This window comes from Telmatherina bonti, assembly GCF_933228915.1.
Source record: "Telmatherina bonti genome assembly, chromosome: 13".
In the NCBI taxonomy this organism is placed as follows: domain Eukaryota; kingdom Metazoa; phylum Chordata; class Actinopteri; order Atheriniformes; family Telmatherinidae; genus Telmatherina; species Telmatherina bonti.
Genome location: NC_136611.1, coordinates 13252305 through 13266968, shown reverse-complemented (window position 1 = coordinate 13266968; position 14664 = coordinate 13252305). Strand labels below are relative to the sequence as shown.

The 14664-nt window shown below is 36.8% G+C and overlaps 1 protein-coding gene across 3 annotated transcripts; it reads left to right on the top strand.

The window, feature by feature from the left end:
* Nucleotides 1-2024: 2024 nt before the first annotated feature.
* Nucleotides 2025-12941, top strand: rassf2b (Ras association domain family member 2b). Of its 3 annotated transcripts, XM_079250673.1 has the most exons (11): nt 2045-2129; nt 4794-4841; nt 5745-5818; nt 7010-7085; nt 7327-7478; nt 8516-8631; nt 9259-9401; nt 9731-9884; nt 10591-10712; nt 10863-10960; nt 11067-12941. In XM_079250673.1, exons 3-11 carry the CDS (start codon nt 5766-5768, stop codon nt 11134-11136), a joined length of 984 nt encoding a protein of 327 aa, XP_079106799.1. In that variant the 5' UTR covers nt 2045-2129; nt 4794-4841; nt 5745-5765; the 3' UTR covers nt 11137-12941. The 3 variants fall into 3 exon arrangements, with proteins under 3 accessions (XP_079106798.1, XP_079106799.1, XP_079106800.1); XM_079250672.1 differs by lacking the exon at nt 4794-4841 and having other exon boundaries at nt 2025-2129; XM_079250674.1 differs by lacking the exon at nt 2045-2129 and having other exon boundaries at nt 4633-4841.
* Nucleotides 12942-14664: the final 1723 nt, after the last annotated feature.

The following is a 14664-nucleotide window of genomic DNA, read 5'->3' as shown; positions in this document are numbered from 1 at the left end:
GGTACCTGAAAATCATACTTATGTGTAAAGTGTTTAATCTTTTTCAATGTTCATATATATATATATATATATATATATATATATATATATATATATATATATGTGCATATATATATATATATATGCACATATATATATATATATATATATATATATATATGTGCATATATATATATATATATATATATGTGCATATATATATATATATATATATATGCACATATATATATATATATATATGCACATATATATATATATATATATGCACATATATATATATATATATATATATGCATATATATGTATAATCACTTTTTTGTTTTTGCAACCAGATATTTGTAAGAAACAAATTATAACTTTTCATCTTAAATCATGCTGGAAAGCACATCATTTTGTTGTACTTTTTATTTTTAAAGTAAATACGTTTTGACCCTATTTTGACTCTGTGGTTGGTGGAATCTTTTTGTTTATTAGGACCTTTTTCATATTGTATTTTTTATTCTAACATTGCTTTCTCTCCAGGTTTCACATTACCAGTAAAGGTCAAAGAACAAGCTGAGAAACTTTTAAATAAATGTAAAAAAAAAAAAAAACAAAATTGTATATTTAATATTAGCTAAACATTCTGGAAGATGAATTATGTAAACTAATTGTAGCATCAAAATGTTTTATTCTTTGTTCTTAAAAACTATTTAATAAGATGTTACAAAATGAAATCAGTCTTTTGTCTTTTGTGTCGCCAAGTCTGGTGGTGACAGCTTTTTTTGTGCCTCATTGTTTTTTCCTATCACTAGGTGAATGTGTAGACAGTAGAGAAATTGTGAGCTACTTGCAAACTGATGTAAGGAAGTAATTTTTTTTTAATATAGTAAACATTTATTTGGGTTTGACTTAATGTGTTCAATAGGTTTTAAACCACAACACTCTTACTGTAAATTACATTCTATTTTATAACAAAATAAACAAAGTAGGTTCAGCTTTAGGTTGGCGATGGCAGCATAAGTTATACTTGGGAACTGAAAGATCAAAATGCCTTCATATCTCACATAGCATTATAATAAAAGTATTATACAAACAAAATTATGCTACTTCTGTATCTAAAATGTGGGAAATGTCACATAATGGAGGTGGGTTTTAGTGATTGAGTCCTTAAAAGATTACAAAGTAACTTTCTTCCATTTTGTCTTGCATTTAGTCAACCAAGCATGGACTCCACCACTTACTTTCCTTTTTCCTCCACTGAAGGCTGAAGATTTTTTCTGAACTACTGGAGCTGAACTATTTTGGATTTGCCTCATAAAAGACAGAACATAAATCAATGGAATAATAAAACTATACGAATAAATGTTCATACAGAAATGGCTCATATTTCTGTTTTACACTCTGCTTATGAGCTTCATTAGGCCCTTTCTTTTAAAGACTGTAATAATATAACTACTACAGTTTTACAAGTGTCAGTTTCACATCAGGTCTCGGTGTAGCTAGGATTTGGGTTGTTATAAGATGTAAGTTTTGCAGAAAAAAAATTACTTTTCCCCTGAATCGCTGAATTGTGCCTTAAGACACATTTATATCCATGCTTAATAAATACCAGCATAATTATAAATGTGCAGTTTAGTGACGTAATAATGTGGTAAAAACTGATAAGGTGTTTAATAATAAACTGCAGGACTGAGTTTTTACTTATTCCTAATTATAAAAGATAAACTTTTATATACATATATCTGGCCAGAGTTTGATTCGACGTTTTACTTTTATGTGGGACTTTATTAAATAATGATTATTCACGAGCTCGGCTTGGCTCTCCATTGTTGTCAAGTTTTCATTCATCTCCTCAGGCTGCGTGAACAAAGGCGCGTCAGTCGCGCTCTCTGATTGGCCAAAAGCCGGGGCCACCGCGACGCTGCTGTGCCGCGCGAGCTCCGCCACAACAGATGGACCTCTCGCGCTCTCCCACTCCTACATAGCAACCCTGGGATGTACGGCTGCACGCGCACCCTCTGATTGTTTTCTATGGGGGGGAGACGAACGACTTGACCAAAAAGTCGACCTTTAACCGGACAATTGACTTGAAAAGGGAAAGAAGAGAAAGGAAGGAGGGAGAAAGACACCGCGGGAAGAGGCTGAAGGTAAACCGGGAGGAGGGTCTCCTAAAGTCGGCAGGAATCAAACACTGGGGTCGGTGTAGCTAAGTCGGCTTATCGTGATATTGTTTGAGATGTTAGTGATACGGACAGGGTTTCGTTTGGTTGTTATAACTAAAATGATTTAAAAGATGTGGTTTCAGGTTATTAAATAAAAAGGAACCACTGTTATTTATCTGTTATTTATTTTTAAACGCCTTAACGACACGCCTGAAGATTAAAATCCTAAAATATTAGACATTCATGGTGTGCTTAATCTACATCACCCACAGCACTGGACGTGATGCTCCAACATAAATCTTGCACTGAAAAAGATACAAGCAGCTTTTTTCTTATCACACGTGTTCTCTAACAGGGAGTGGACATATGTATTAGTAAAACAGGTTACATAACAAGCAGTACATGGTTGAGATTCCTCTCAGCTTTCATATGGTAAAGCTGCACAGAGGAGCACTTAATGTTGTTGCATGTAATCCATATTTAGCCATGTGTTTATTTTAAATTCCAGCTGATTACATAAGTGAAATAGACCCTCAAGTTTTGGTTTAGATTCAACTTGATGGTTGAGGAGTATGTATTATAAGAACAGCACCAATAAACACCCTGAAATCATAATACAAAGTCTATAGTTAGGATTACTTGCTTGCTTTGTCTGAGTTAGTTTTAGATATGTTGGCATGACATCTTCTTTTTGTTGTGGTTGTTTGATACTGTGAATTGGTAAAAGTAAGGTCAAAAACCTAGTTATTTTTAACAGGCAATCAGAGAGGAGACTATAAAAACTTACTAAGTTGGGGGTAATTATTTTGCCAGCAGTTTTTGCTTTCATGAAGAAAGTTGTAGCTGATAGATCTTTTTTAAATGGCTGGTTGTTTCAGCTGTGCATTCAGCTCTCTGATAATGATCGTTCAGCCTGTAGAGGGCCTGAAAACCGTATTTGGATTGACGTCGAGTCGCTCAGCATTTTTTTAAACATATCCAAAAAGGAGCAGGAGGCAAAACACTATTTTTGGCTCAGTGCTGTGAGCTACTGGCTTGAGCCCAGTTGTTTTAGGTGTTGCTATGACTATAGTGACAATAGAGAGGCAAAGCAGGAGTAATGCAAAAGCTGAAAAGCATAGGAGGTGGTATTGGTGGGTTTTGAGGGAGGACAAGCAGAGGTTTGGAGCCATTCATTGCTCGTGTCAGCCAAAGACATTGACAGAGGAGGTTCAGATCAACGGGGCAAGAGGGCTGAAAACAAGGGGGCATGTGTGTCGATGAAAGGAGGGAGTTCAGGCGAGGAAAGTCTGGAAGTTGTGGTCATGAGTTTTAATAGCATGTTGGATGGCTTCTAGTTGTTTATTAAGGGAGCACAAAGGAGATGCAAAGCCAAGAAGGAAACTGAAAGGGGAAAAACAGACATCACAGAGGAAAAAAGTCTTCCAATCGGAAAAGTTGGAAATAACTCATAAATAGAGATGCTATCGTCCAAAACAACAGCGTAGGAGAAGGCAAATGAGACACGGCGGGGGTATATGGAGACTGGGGACTGGCTGACATTGTGATGGGGCACTGGGGAATTCAGTCAATGACTTCTACATTTGGACTGTTTTCCTGCACAGAGAAGAAAGCAGTGATCTGAAACATGTCTGGGTCAGACATGGAGCTGTCTGGCTGCATTTTTATTCTCATTGTGACCTTCTAATTGCAGGCTCTCTGTCTTACTGCTTATTTCTGCAGAGGCCTTTAACAATGAAAAACTAGATTAGTAGTAATTCCAACATCTGTTCTGTGGTTTAAGAGGATTCTGAGATCCTCAGCTAAGTAGAGCAAATGTCTCGCCAACAAAGCATTTAATTTACATTGATACTTTGGCAGCAGCTTAAAGGCGAAATGCCTGGTTTCATCATCATCTCTGGAGCCTGCAGTAACATCTGAGTGGATCAATATCCTTATCAGATGGTTAGTTGAACCAAAGTTCATGTCGCTCTTGTGACTTAACAGGCAATTACAGCTTTGTTTTGGTCTGACAGCTGGCCACATGCCCACTTCAGACCACTGGCATCACCTGCTAATAAGTCTCCAAGTGTGGCTACCTTTGAATGCGGTATTAAAAGCTAATGACTGCTATTGTAGACCTCAATGGTGAGCTTTTGGGTGCTTGACAGGACTAATATCGGTGCTGAAATATTGATGGTGTTGACATGGGACTTGGCTGATTGGTGTTTTAATATTTAATTTGTCCACATTTATTTCAGAGATTGACAGCCTTAGGTTGTTTATCAGCACTGTGTTGTGAACATGTTTTGTTTACACTGTGTAGTCAAAGTATGTGTTTGATAACGGGGTGAGACAGCTTATGTGTGGGTGATTTTATCTTAGCATCTTTTGGAGCTTGATAACTCCTCCATGCTGTTTTGTATTGAGGAAGTTTTGGGCCGTGAGGGGTAGTGTCAGCTTCCTGTGTGACTGACTGAGCAAAGGAGGAAGCGATTTGACGGAAGGGGAGCACTTCCTTTAAACGCCCCCGCTCTACCCTGTCTGTTCACCATCATGCTCAACTGAGAAGACCCTCGTGGGCTATTTGAAACAGACACCTGACAAACTCCCACTACTTAAGGATACATAGAGTCTTTGTGTTTAACTTTTAACTCCATCTCTACATAGGCCATAACAACTTTCTGGTGACTCAACAAGAATCCAGTCTTCCGTTCGGTAAGACCAGTGACACTTGTACAACACTTATTTATGCGAGATTAGATTAGATTATATTTGATTTTTAAAAGCGTGTTTACCAAAAATAATGTTTTTGCAGCAATGATTGAGTTATTTTATTTTGGAACAACTTGGTGAATGCACTGACCCAACAAACCAACAGCGTCATCCATGAATTTCTCATCTTTCCTCTCTAAAAGATAAACTGACATTTCCATTTAAAACACGTGATCAGAAACGTGAATTATTTGTCAAAGAAATGTGGAGTGGATTTTAGTTTGGGGGCAGGGAGGCTCCAGTTTGTGTATGGATGTATATTAATCTGACAGATGAGGGCGCACCATCTGTTGAATGCCTAGCGATCAATCTTCAAGCAGCTGAAATAATGTGAAGCTGCAGGTGGCCCATGTGTACTGCACCTGTCTAGATCCTTCCGGAGTTTTTGCCCTGCCAAATTCACACAAACACGCACACAGTTGCACACTGAATCTGCAGAGGGGGAAGGGAAATGAAAGCAGAGTGCCATTTTAAACAGCTGCATGTGTGAACGTGCTGTTTATGTGGAAAAGAGCGAGACATTTGAATTGAAATGGTGACAGGAAAGAAGAAATTGTGTAAAAGAAAATGTGCAGAGCAGCTGCTCTGTTGCTTCATGACACATTAAATGTTCTGTGTGGTGTTTCTGTGCTAGTTTAACTATACTGCAATCTTGAGGGTAATGCGTGACAGGAAAGTAGATATGATCTGTTGTTATTGTTTAGGGTCTAGTATTTTACCTCCTACTCCTCTTCCTGCAGTTTTTTTCTATCTTCTTTATGTCTGTGCTTAGTGGTTGTCATGAGGAGTCATAAGACCAAATCAGATGGATGAAAATGAACTCTGTGTTGGTTCTTTGTTTCTCAGCTCCTCTCATGCTCACTGACGATGGATCATATAGAGGACGGCGTTCAGATTGGAGAAAACAAGTTTGTCAGCAAGTAAGGTTTCATTTCCACACTGTCTCATGTGAGCATGTAAAAAAACTGTACATCCGCATAAAGTCAAAAACTTCTTCAACCTGCTGTGGAAACATATTAAACATATGTTAACTACTGGTGTAAAATAAGAAAGTGTAAAAAAGGGAAGGGAAAAAGCATGTTAGCTAAACACAGATGGTTTTACCCATCTGAGTCCATTAACGATCAGCATCACTGTTTGCTAACATTTCTCAGGCATACAGACTGCACATTTTCTAATTTATTGAGTTACAAATAGATTTAAAATACAAAAAATATAGTTCAACATAAGCCTGAGTAAGTACATTGTAATTCACGTGTCTAAAATGCACAACATCGAAAGGGATCATTTTCGAAGATTTAATCTCTAGTAATATTTTGTCCTAAACTGCTTTGTTGAGATTTGAGATGAGATTTCCAGAACAACTCATCAAAGGCAAAATCTTTCATAGGAATACACCAGTTGATCAGGTGATCATCAAAAATTGCCAATTTCAGCTAGACTGGTTCCAGTAGGCATTATCCTTTGATTATTTTCACTTTTTTCAGCTAGTAAAAAGATGCAACAACAATACAATCTAATTTTGTTCATGTATTCAATACAGACAGAAGTTATAAGTATAAAATGCATTTCATGAAAATACATTACCATGAGATTTCAGCTCATGGTAATGTGACTGACAAAAGGAACAGTTTTTAAAAACACACGTCATGTTCTGGTGTTGTTTGGTTTTGAGGTTGTTTCTTCCTAAAGAATCCCACATATCTTTGCTTTTAGCAGAAGTGCCCATCCTCTCACAGGCTGGTTTAATATCAAACAGGAGTCATTCACAAATATGTGGCAGGACAAGAAACTTGCATTAAGGCAAACTGTTTTATACACTTGTTTGGCAGCACTAAAACTTGCATTGCCCACTCTTGGAACGGTTTGTTTTTGTTTTGGCAAAAGCACCTGCAAAAAAAATTCAATATATACTCACACAATAGTTTATATAACTTTTATGTGAACAAGTTTAAAAAGCACATAACTAAATTCTGCCTGATCAGCAAACACGTGCTGTGTTCAGTAAAACGGTTTGCTGGGATGTGTTTCTCGTCTCAGGCTAAAACCAACGCCGTGCTCCTTTTGTAAACAACATTTCCTCCACAGTGATTCAGCTTCTTTGTCTTTAGGGCGACAGTCCTCGCACATCTGAAAACGTACAACCTTTATTATGAGGGGCAGAACCTACAGCTCCGCCACAGAGAGGTAACCCTTTACAGTTGTCTCTTTATCACTTTAATCTTTCATTTTCAACCAAAGAATCCTCGTCTTCACTCTTCATCCTTCTTAACCTTTTGTCTTTTGTTCTCAGTCATTTGCAATATAATATACACTGCTCATTACAGTCTGAGCCCATGGGGGTAATAACTGTCCATTGTGTGTGCCTATGTGTGTGTGTGTGTGTGTGTGTGTGTGTATATTGATCAGAACTTGTGTCTCCTAACAGGAAGAGGGGGAGCTGATCGTTGAGGGCTTGCTAAATATCTTTTGGGGCCTGCGGCGACCAATCAGGCTTCAGATGCAGGATGACCATGAGCGAATTCGACCACCCCCCTCCTCCACATCCTGGCACTCTGGTTGCAATCTGGACAGTCAGGGGTAAGAGGTTCCGACAGATCCAGTTTCACCTCAGTGACCGGAAATGGTGATACGCTGTAGGTCAGCAAGGGCAGATATAGATTTATGTTTCATTTAGTCTGACGAGACATCAGGCTGTATTTCATGTTTTTTAGGTGTTATTTTATTTAATCATTTATTTTGGATGAGTTTAATCCCTGCAGACACTCTTAAATCCTCATCATAGCCCATTTAGCAGCCATCCCTAAAATAGCATAAACCATTTAAGCCACACCTTTGGCTCGGTTTTGCCTCAAGCTGTGGCAGATCAGTCTGTGTCAATAGGCTCTAAGTCCCATTTTCAGCTCCGTAATCCCATTTATCAAGCAAAGCTAGCCTTGTTAAGAATAACAGGCCTTACCTGACATTTGTTTAATCAAAAAGCATAACGGATATGGTTAATACAGCACAAAGCTCCCAAGTAATTCCCACTAATAAAATAAACAAATAAGAGAAACTGCAACAGCAGCTAGAACAGATGTGTCATAATGATATTTACCAACATGTGAGTCAAAGTGGGCAACAAGTTGCTGCTTATTAAACATGCTAACTACTTTAACCCTTTCATGCATAGTGGCCATATAGTGGACACCTATTCATGCCATCCTCATTCATGATTGTAAATAAACCACTTCAGTGGATGTTAGTGAGTCATCCAATACGTTTCCTCTCTCTGGAGAGTAAATAAATATATGATATCATTGCGCATAATGTAATTACGCAAGTTTGCCTTTGAGATAAATAGGAAAAGTAAATGATACATACAGCTATATTTTATCGAAGATTTACATAATTTAATTATGAATATGAATTATTTTAGAAATAGTTTATAGAATACGTTAAAATAAATTCTGATAAATTCTAAATATCACTAATAAACAAAAAAAAAGTATCAATGCATATGTCTGTAGAGGTAAAATACTGTATTAAACTGTATTTTTTATTAAGTCATGCATGAAAGAGTTAATATTTTGTGCTGTGTTTCCTTTCTTTGCTATTCTGTTGTTTCCCTTCTGCAGTTCACCCAACAATACAGAAGGTCAACAGACGACACAGCAGACCCCACCCAATGTAGAGGTGACACCACCTGACAGCAAACCAGAGGATGATGATGAAACTGAGGAACATGCAGACGGTATGGGGTTTGAAAGAGTTTGTGAATATTGGAACAAAAAGCACATTAATCCCTTTGGATTAAATATCGTACCCCATTGTTGTTGCATGTGCAGATGCTTTATGTTTTAGTTATAAGGATTTACCTGACAAAGAAGTGTTGTGAGACTTTAAAGATTAAATTAAATTACATTAAATTAGCAAAGTAGGCTGAATAAACACCGCAGATCCAACCTTTAACTAGCCTTCAGCTACTTTACCTGAACGATTGTCTTCAAATAAACAACTTCTCATCAGCCAAAAATGAAATTGAGTCATTCATGTACATATATGTAGCAGCAATAAAACTGCACTTTAAGATCACAGTTTTTTTCTAAGTTAATTCTGTTCTTTCTTGACTTCCTTCTACTTTTATGGCATCTTGGTGATAAAAGTCAATATAAACACATCCATCATGTAAATATATACAACCTTTAAAATGTCCAACATTTTAGATGGATATTTTCTTTCCTAAAAGAAATAATAAACTTTTTTATTTCCTTTAGATTTTTTTATTTAAAGGATGAGTTAAGTATTCCTTCTATACTGTATTAATCACACTGGATATGAACCAGTAAATGAACGAACTGAATGCTTGTTTATTGTACAGATGACAGCGAGGGCTCCGCTCAGCTCCTCAGGACAAAGAGCGATGCCGGTGTTTTAAGACGAGGTCAGCGAAGGTCCCCAAGTGACCAGAGGAAAATCCGACGTCACCGTTTCTCCATTAATGGACACTTCTATAACCATAAGGTGGCATAGTCGTTGGATCTCTACAGCCTGAAATTTATCATATCATATCAAATCAAACTTAATTTTTTAAGCGCTTTTCATGCAGAGGCAACTCAAAGTGCTTTACATGATAGTCACACAAATTAAAAATAAGGCAAATCTTCACACACAGAAACTGATAACATAGCATATAAATATGGACATTTCTAATTGGTTAACTGGATTGTATAATGTCAAGTTTTTATTTTATGATAAACAAATTTAATTATAAATTCAAGTTCAAATGCTGGCAATGATGGTTCCTGAATACTAAGTTTAGCTTGTTTTGTCGTGTTTGTTTTCCCCCTCAGACAGCAGTATTTACACCAGCGTTTGGTTCGGTCACTAATGTTCGGATCAACAGCTGCATGACGACACCTCAGGTGCTGCGAGTTCTTCTCAACAAGTTTAAAATTGAAAACAGCCCAGATGATTTTGCGCTCTATCTTGTCCATACAAGTGGAGGTGAGTGTAAACTATTATTACTGTCTGGTACAGAGCATAAACAGCATTTAAACGTGGTAAAGAGGTGGACTTGTTTATCAGCTTACTAACATTCATTTCACAGTTTATGTAAGAATCACTTTAGTTTCAACCTTTTTTCAGCCTTTCAGCGTCGCACTCTGTCCAACGTAGTGAATCTAGAAAAGGCAAAGAATAGTTGAAGCATCAGGAAAATACATTGTTGGCATGTTTTTTTATTTAATCTCAATAAAGTTGCATTTTTCAGAGAAAACAGGAAATCCTTCCTGTTAGTGCAGCTACTTCCTCAAGTCAAGGCCTGACAGTTTATTCATTCAGCCTCTAAACAACGTTACATTAAGACGTTTTGATGATTGAAAACTCTGCAGGAAATGCTATGACGAGTTTACTATTTAGCAGTTTGTTTCATGAATTTCTATCTTGTTCACTTTTAGAGCACAAAAAAGCAAATACACATAAACACAACTTTGCAGCAATTCAGTGGTTCAGAGCTGTAAAAAACACCTAATTTGTAAACAACAGAGATGTCATGCAGGTTTAAGATGCCTGCAAATGATGCCAAGTTGATTACAACACAATTGTTCAAGGAGTTTGTGGGAGTTCTGGTTTAGCCATAATATTGATGGTTGATTTAATTTCCCCTTACGGTTTACTTGTGTTAATCAATACCTTTGTGTTGCCATTTCAGAGCGCATCAAACTCAAGCGGACCGACTATCCTCTGGTACTGAGAGTAATGCAGGGTCCTTGTGAGCAGGTCTGCAAAGTGTTTCTCATGGAAGAAGATTTGGGTGAAGAAGTCACATATGATGTAAATCATCACATTCATTGGAACTTTTAAATTTGATACAAACATACAGAGATTCCTGCCTATAACTGTAATAACCTGAATGTCTCATAAACCTTGTATTCGTCTCACTTCTTTCAAACTTCACCGTTAAAATTCTCCTTATTCCACCAGGTGGCGCAATATATCAAGTTTGAGATGCCGGTTCTGCAGAGTTTCATCACAAAGCTTAAGGAAGAGGAGGATAGAGAGGTGCAGAAACTCAGGAGAAGGTACCAGAAATACTTTATATACTTTACTTAAAAGCATAATCTCAATCTATGAGTTTGTTTTCTACTCTGGTTAACATTTTATCTCCATCTCTTTCCATGCGGTCAGGTATAATTACTTGCGCTGTATAATTGAAAAGCAGCTCCGTTGTTATGTAGAAGAGACAAAGTGTATGTGACCTGCCTCCTCCAATACGTCAAACTGTCAAAAACCTCCCTGGAGTGTCACATGGTCCCAGCTGCAACCAGCCGAAGATCATCTGAAAGCATCTTCTTCTTCGTGATGCCTGCAAATCTGTCTGCAATCAAGAGCATGCTTAACTGTGTGCATGTTAAATGTGACCCTTTTAACATCTGAGGAAATGATAATTCATGCTGAACTCATTGGACGTTATGTCCTCATCTCTGTTTTTTTATTTTTTTTATAAACCAGCATAATACACACTGACTGGCACTACTCTACTTATAGGTGGTTTTTACCTTTTGATAGCAGAATGAGCCTAAAATGAAGCCTGTCTTCTTTAAGCCCTCCAAATAGTAAGCACAAATGTATTGTTACACAGTCTTAGAAAAGTGCCTGTTGGAAGGTTTTTCCAAGCACCAAACAAAATGATCAAATATTTTGAGTTGAATATTTAATGAAAGTCCAGGGTAAATTTCTAGGACGTTAACAGGACTGACTGTGCATCAAAACAAGAGAAACCAAACAGGAACTGTTGGTGGACATGACGCCATCCAGACCACATACAAGTGGTCTGGTCTGTTAGTCCATTAGTGTGCTGGCTGCTGTTAGAAGCTTTCCTGTTGGGAAATTGCTCTAATCTGATAAAAAAATTAGTTGTCTTTATTTTTTTTTATTGCAGTTTTATGTTGTTTCCATCTGTCCTGTACGGCTCGTTTTTCTGCAGACATATACACTGCTGTTCTAAAGTTAGTTTGGCATTTTGGTAAAATGTCATGTGCATTTTTTTCTTCTACTTAGGGACATGTTTAACGTGTAACTACCACAGCTGGTAAGACAGGAAGCACGGGGAAATTATGAGTTTGGATATGTCCAAAAGTGACAAAACACCACTGCACACCCCTCTGAGGCTCATTAATTAATACTAACTTATTCATTATTAAACTCACATGTTTGGGTGTAGACCAAAGTGTAAAATGACATTGTAGTTTTGCAGGACTTTGTGCTTTGGAGAAGTTATTGTTGAGCACATGCAGTGGTCATGATACATAAACCCTGAGAAGTGGTAATATGTAGGATTTCCAGTTTGGTTTTTCTTACATTTTTAGAAAAATTTGTTTTATACTGATTAGTGAGCTGATTTTTGCAGGCAGATTTTCATCTTCAAGTAGGTCCAGGCTAGCATTCTGCAGTTTTGTGAGATAACTAATAAACCAGCTGTTTATCTAAGCTTTATTATTAGCATTCAGACATAAACTTGCTTCCAGTCTTCTCATGAAATCAGCAAATAACCCAAAATGGACTCACCTAATTTTACAATTTTGCTTTATGAAAGGCATTATTTTCTAAATCTGAAATGGGAAAACAGAAAACGCAGTTATGTGATTACATCATTCCTCAAATTGGACACCAGCCTGGTTTTCTGCACAAGCAACAAAGTGACACAAAAAGCACAACACATAAGTGAAACCCCACCAGACTGTGAATAATGCTGATGATCTTTTAAGAATGTTTTAAATGTATGAATGAGTAGGTCAGAGCAGAACGGTGTGCCTCCTCACGTAAAACACTTTGTATATGTCTGCTTTTGTCTGTGAACAGCTCATCAGACCCACGTTTCTAACAGTGATCTCTTACAATACGCAGAAGAATGTCTGCATGACTGAGAGCGTGCATGGTATATTTTTAGTGACTCATTTGTCTGCTTTTGTATTGTCTTTTACAAAATATTGAATAAATTTTAGGCTTTAAATGTGAAGAACTTAATGCCACTACCTTGAGAATGAAGGGTTGTTTTTTTTTAAATACAATGATTATTATTTAATAAAAGATCCTGTTAATATGGACGTGTAATCTCTGTCTACTATTCTCTGATTTACATGCAACAATGATTTTAATAATTAAATTTTAATAACAATTAAATCAGCCCCACTTGCTAAGACATAAGAAAACACGTCACCGTAGAAGCTTCAGGAAAGGTTGTGAGTGTCCTGGTTTCTCCTATTAGTTAAATAATTCGAACAAAATTAGAAACACAAACGTGGCCTCGCTCACATTGGCAGGTATTTAAGTGGGATGTGGGTGGCTCAGCGGCTCAGAGGACCTTCAGCCAATGAGCATCTGTAAAGCCACTGCACCTGATTGAGATTGTCTGGAGGATAACAAGCTGACACATACTCTCCTACAGTGCAGACAGTCAGAAGAGCGTGAGCTGTTGACACACTTTTTTTGCTTTTATTGAAAGAAAAGGAGCACCATCCTGACAGCGGTGTTTTCTTCATATCCAGACACTCCGCAGGTGAGATTTATGCAAAAATTAGGCAGATTTTCTCAAATCAACACCACATTCTCAACATGTTTACTTATGTTTTTTTCCAATGTATCCAATGTGTATGTATCCAATGAGTTGAAAATAATATTTATGCTTTGAATCTTCTAGATTATCATGGGGTTTTGGCACAAATTACAACATGTTCAAAGAAAGCATCATTATTACAATACACAGTGAGCTCTGTTTCTTTCTTAGGAGTCTGGTCTGTGGTGGCTGTAATCTCAGTGTCACTGGATTATTCTCAAACCAAGTGACCCAGTGTAATTATAGCTCAAGCACACTGTGAAACGACGCAGATTAAAGCGCATACAGTTTGCTGATAGCCGAGTTAAAGACGTCAGACTGCCTGCTGGTCATTGTCAGCAGGGACAGGTGTATTTAACATGTTTTACTCTGGTCCAAGGTGCATCAATGGGCCAGCAGCAGCTTCTCTGTAAAAGACACAGAGATAATCTGTCTTGCTGCTTCTGCAAATAAAGTGAACTGGAAACAGATTTATAGGAAACACAACAGCTAATATTAAAATAGAAAAAAAGAAAACCAGGATTAAATAATTCAGATCATAAATGTAAACATCAGCTTTTTTTCCCATTTATTTCTCACATGGTCATACAAGAGGTAAACAAAAAAAACAAAAACAGAACACCATGCTCGAAAAGGAGCAAAAAAAAAAAATTTGCCCACTTTTTTTTTTTTAAAGAAAACAACGCACCAATAAATGGTTATTGGTTTTCTTCGCGATACTTAATGAAAGAAGACAAAAAAATCATTATCATCGCATAACATGCCATATGTCTTAGGTTGTTCACTTTATACATGAAAAATTTTCCATATTTTAACTGCTTGTTATAATTTCCACAAAATAAATTAAATTTCTTATACATATAGCTATGTACAATCACATTTACATGTACATAAATGTATATACATACATACACGTGCATGTGTAAATATGCTTGATTTAAACTGCCTAGCTATATCTTTATGTGATCAGGAGAAGAATTGTTAGTTTATCAAAATAGCTTAAGAAAATCCACATAATTCATTAATAAGGATTCACATCACTGTTTGCTTCTCATTTATTATTTGACGGATGCCATCATGATACTATTCACAGTACATATCAAAATGTACAGATTATGGCTTCATCTTAAAAGCTGTTCTTCAAATCAAATCAAAGATACTTTATCCATC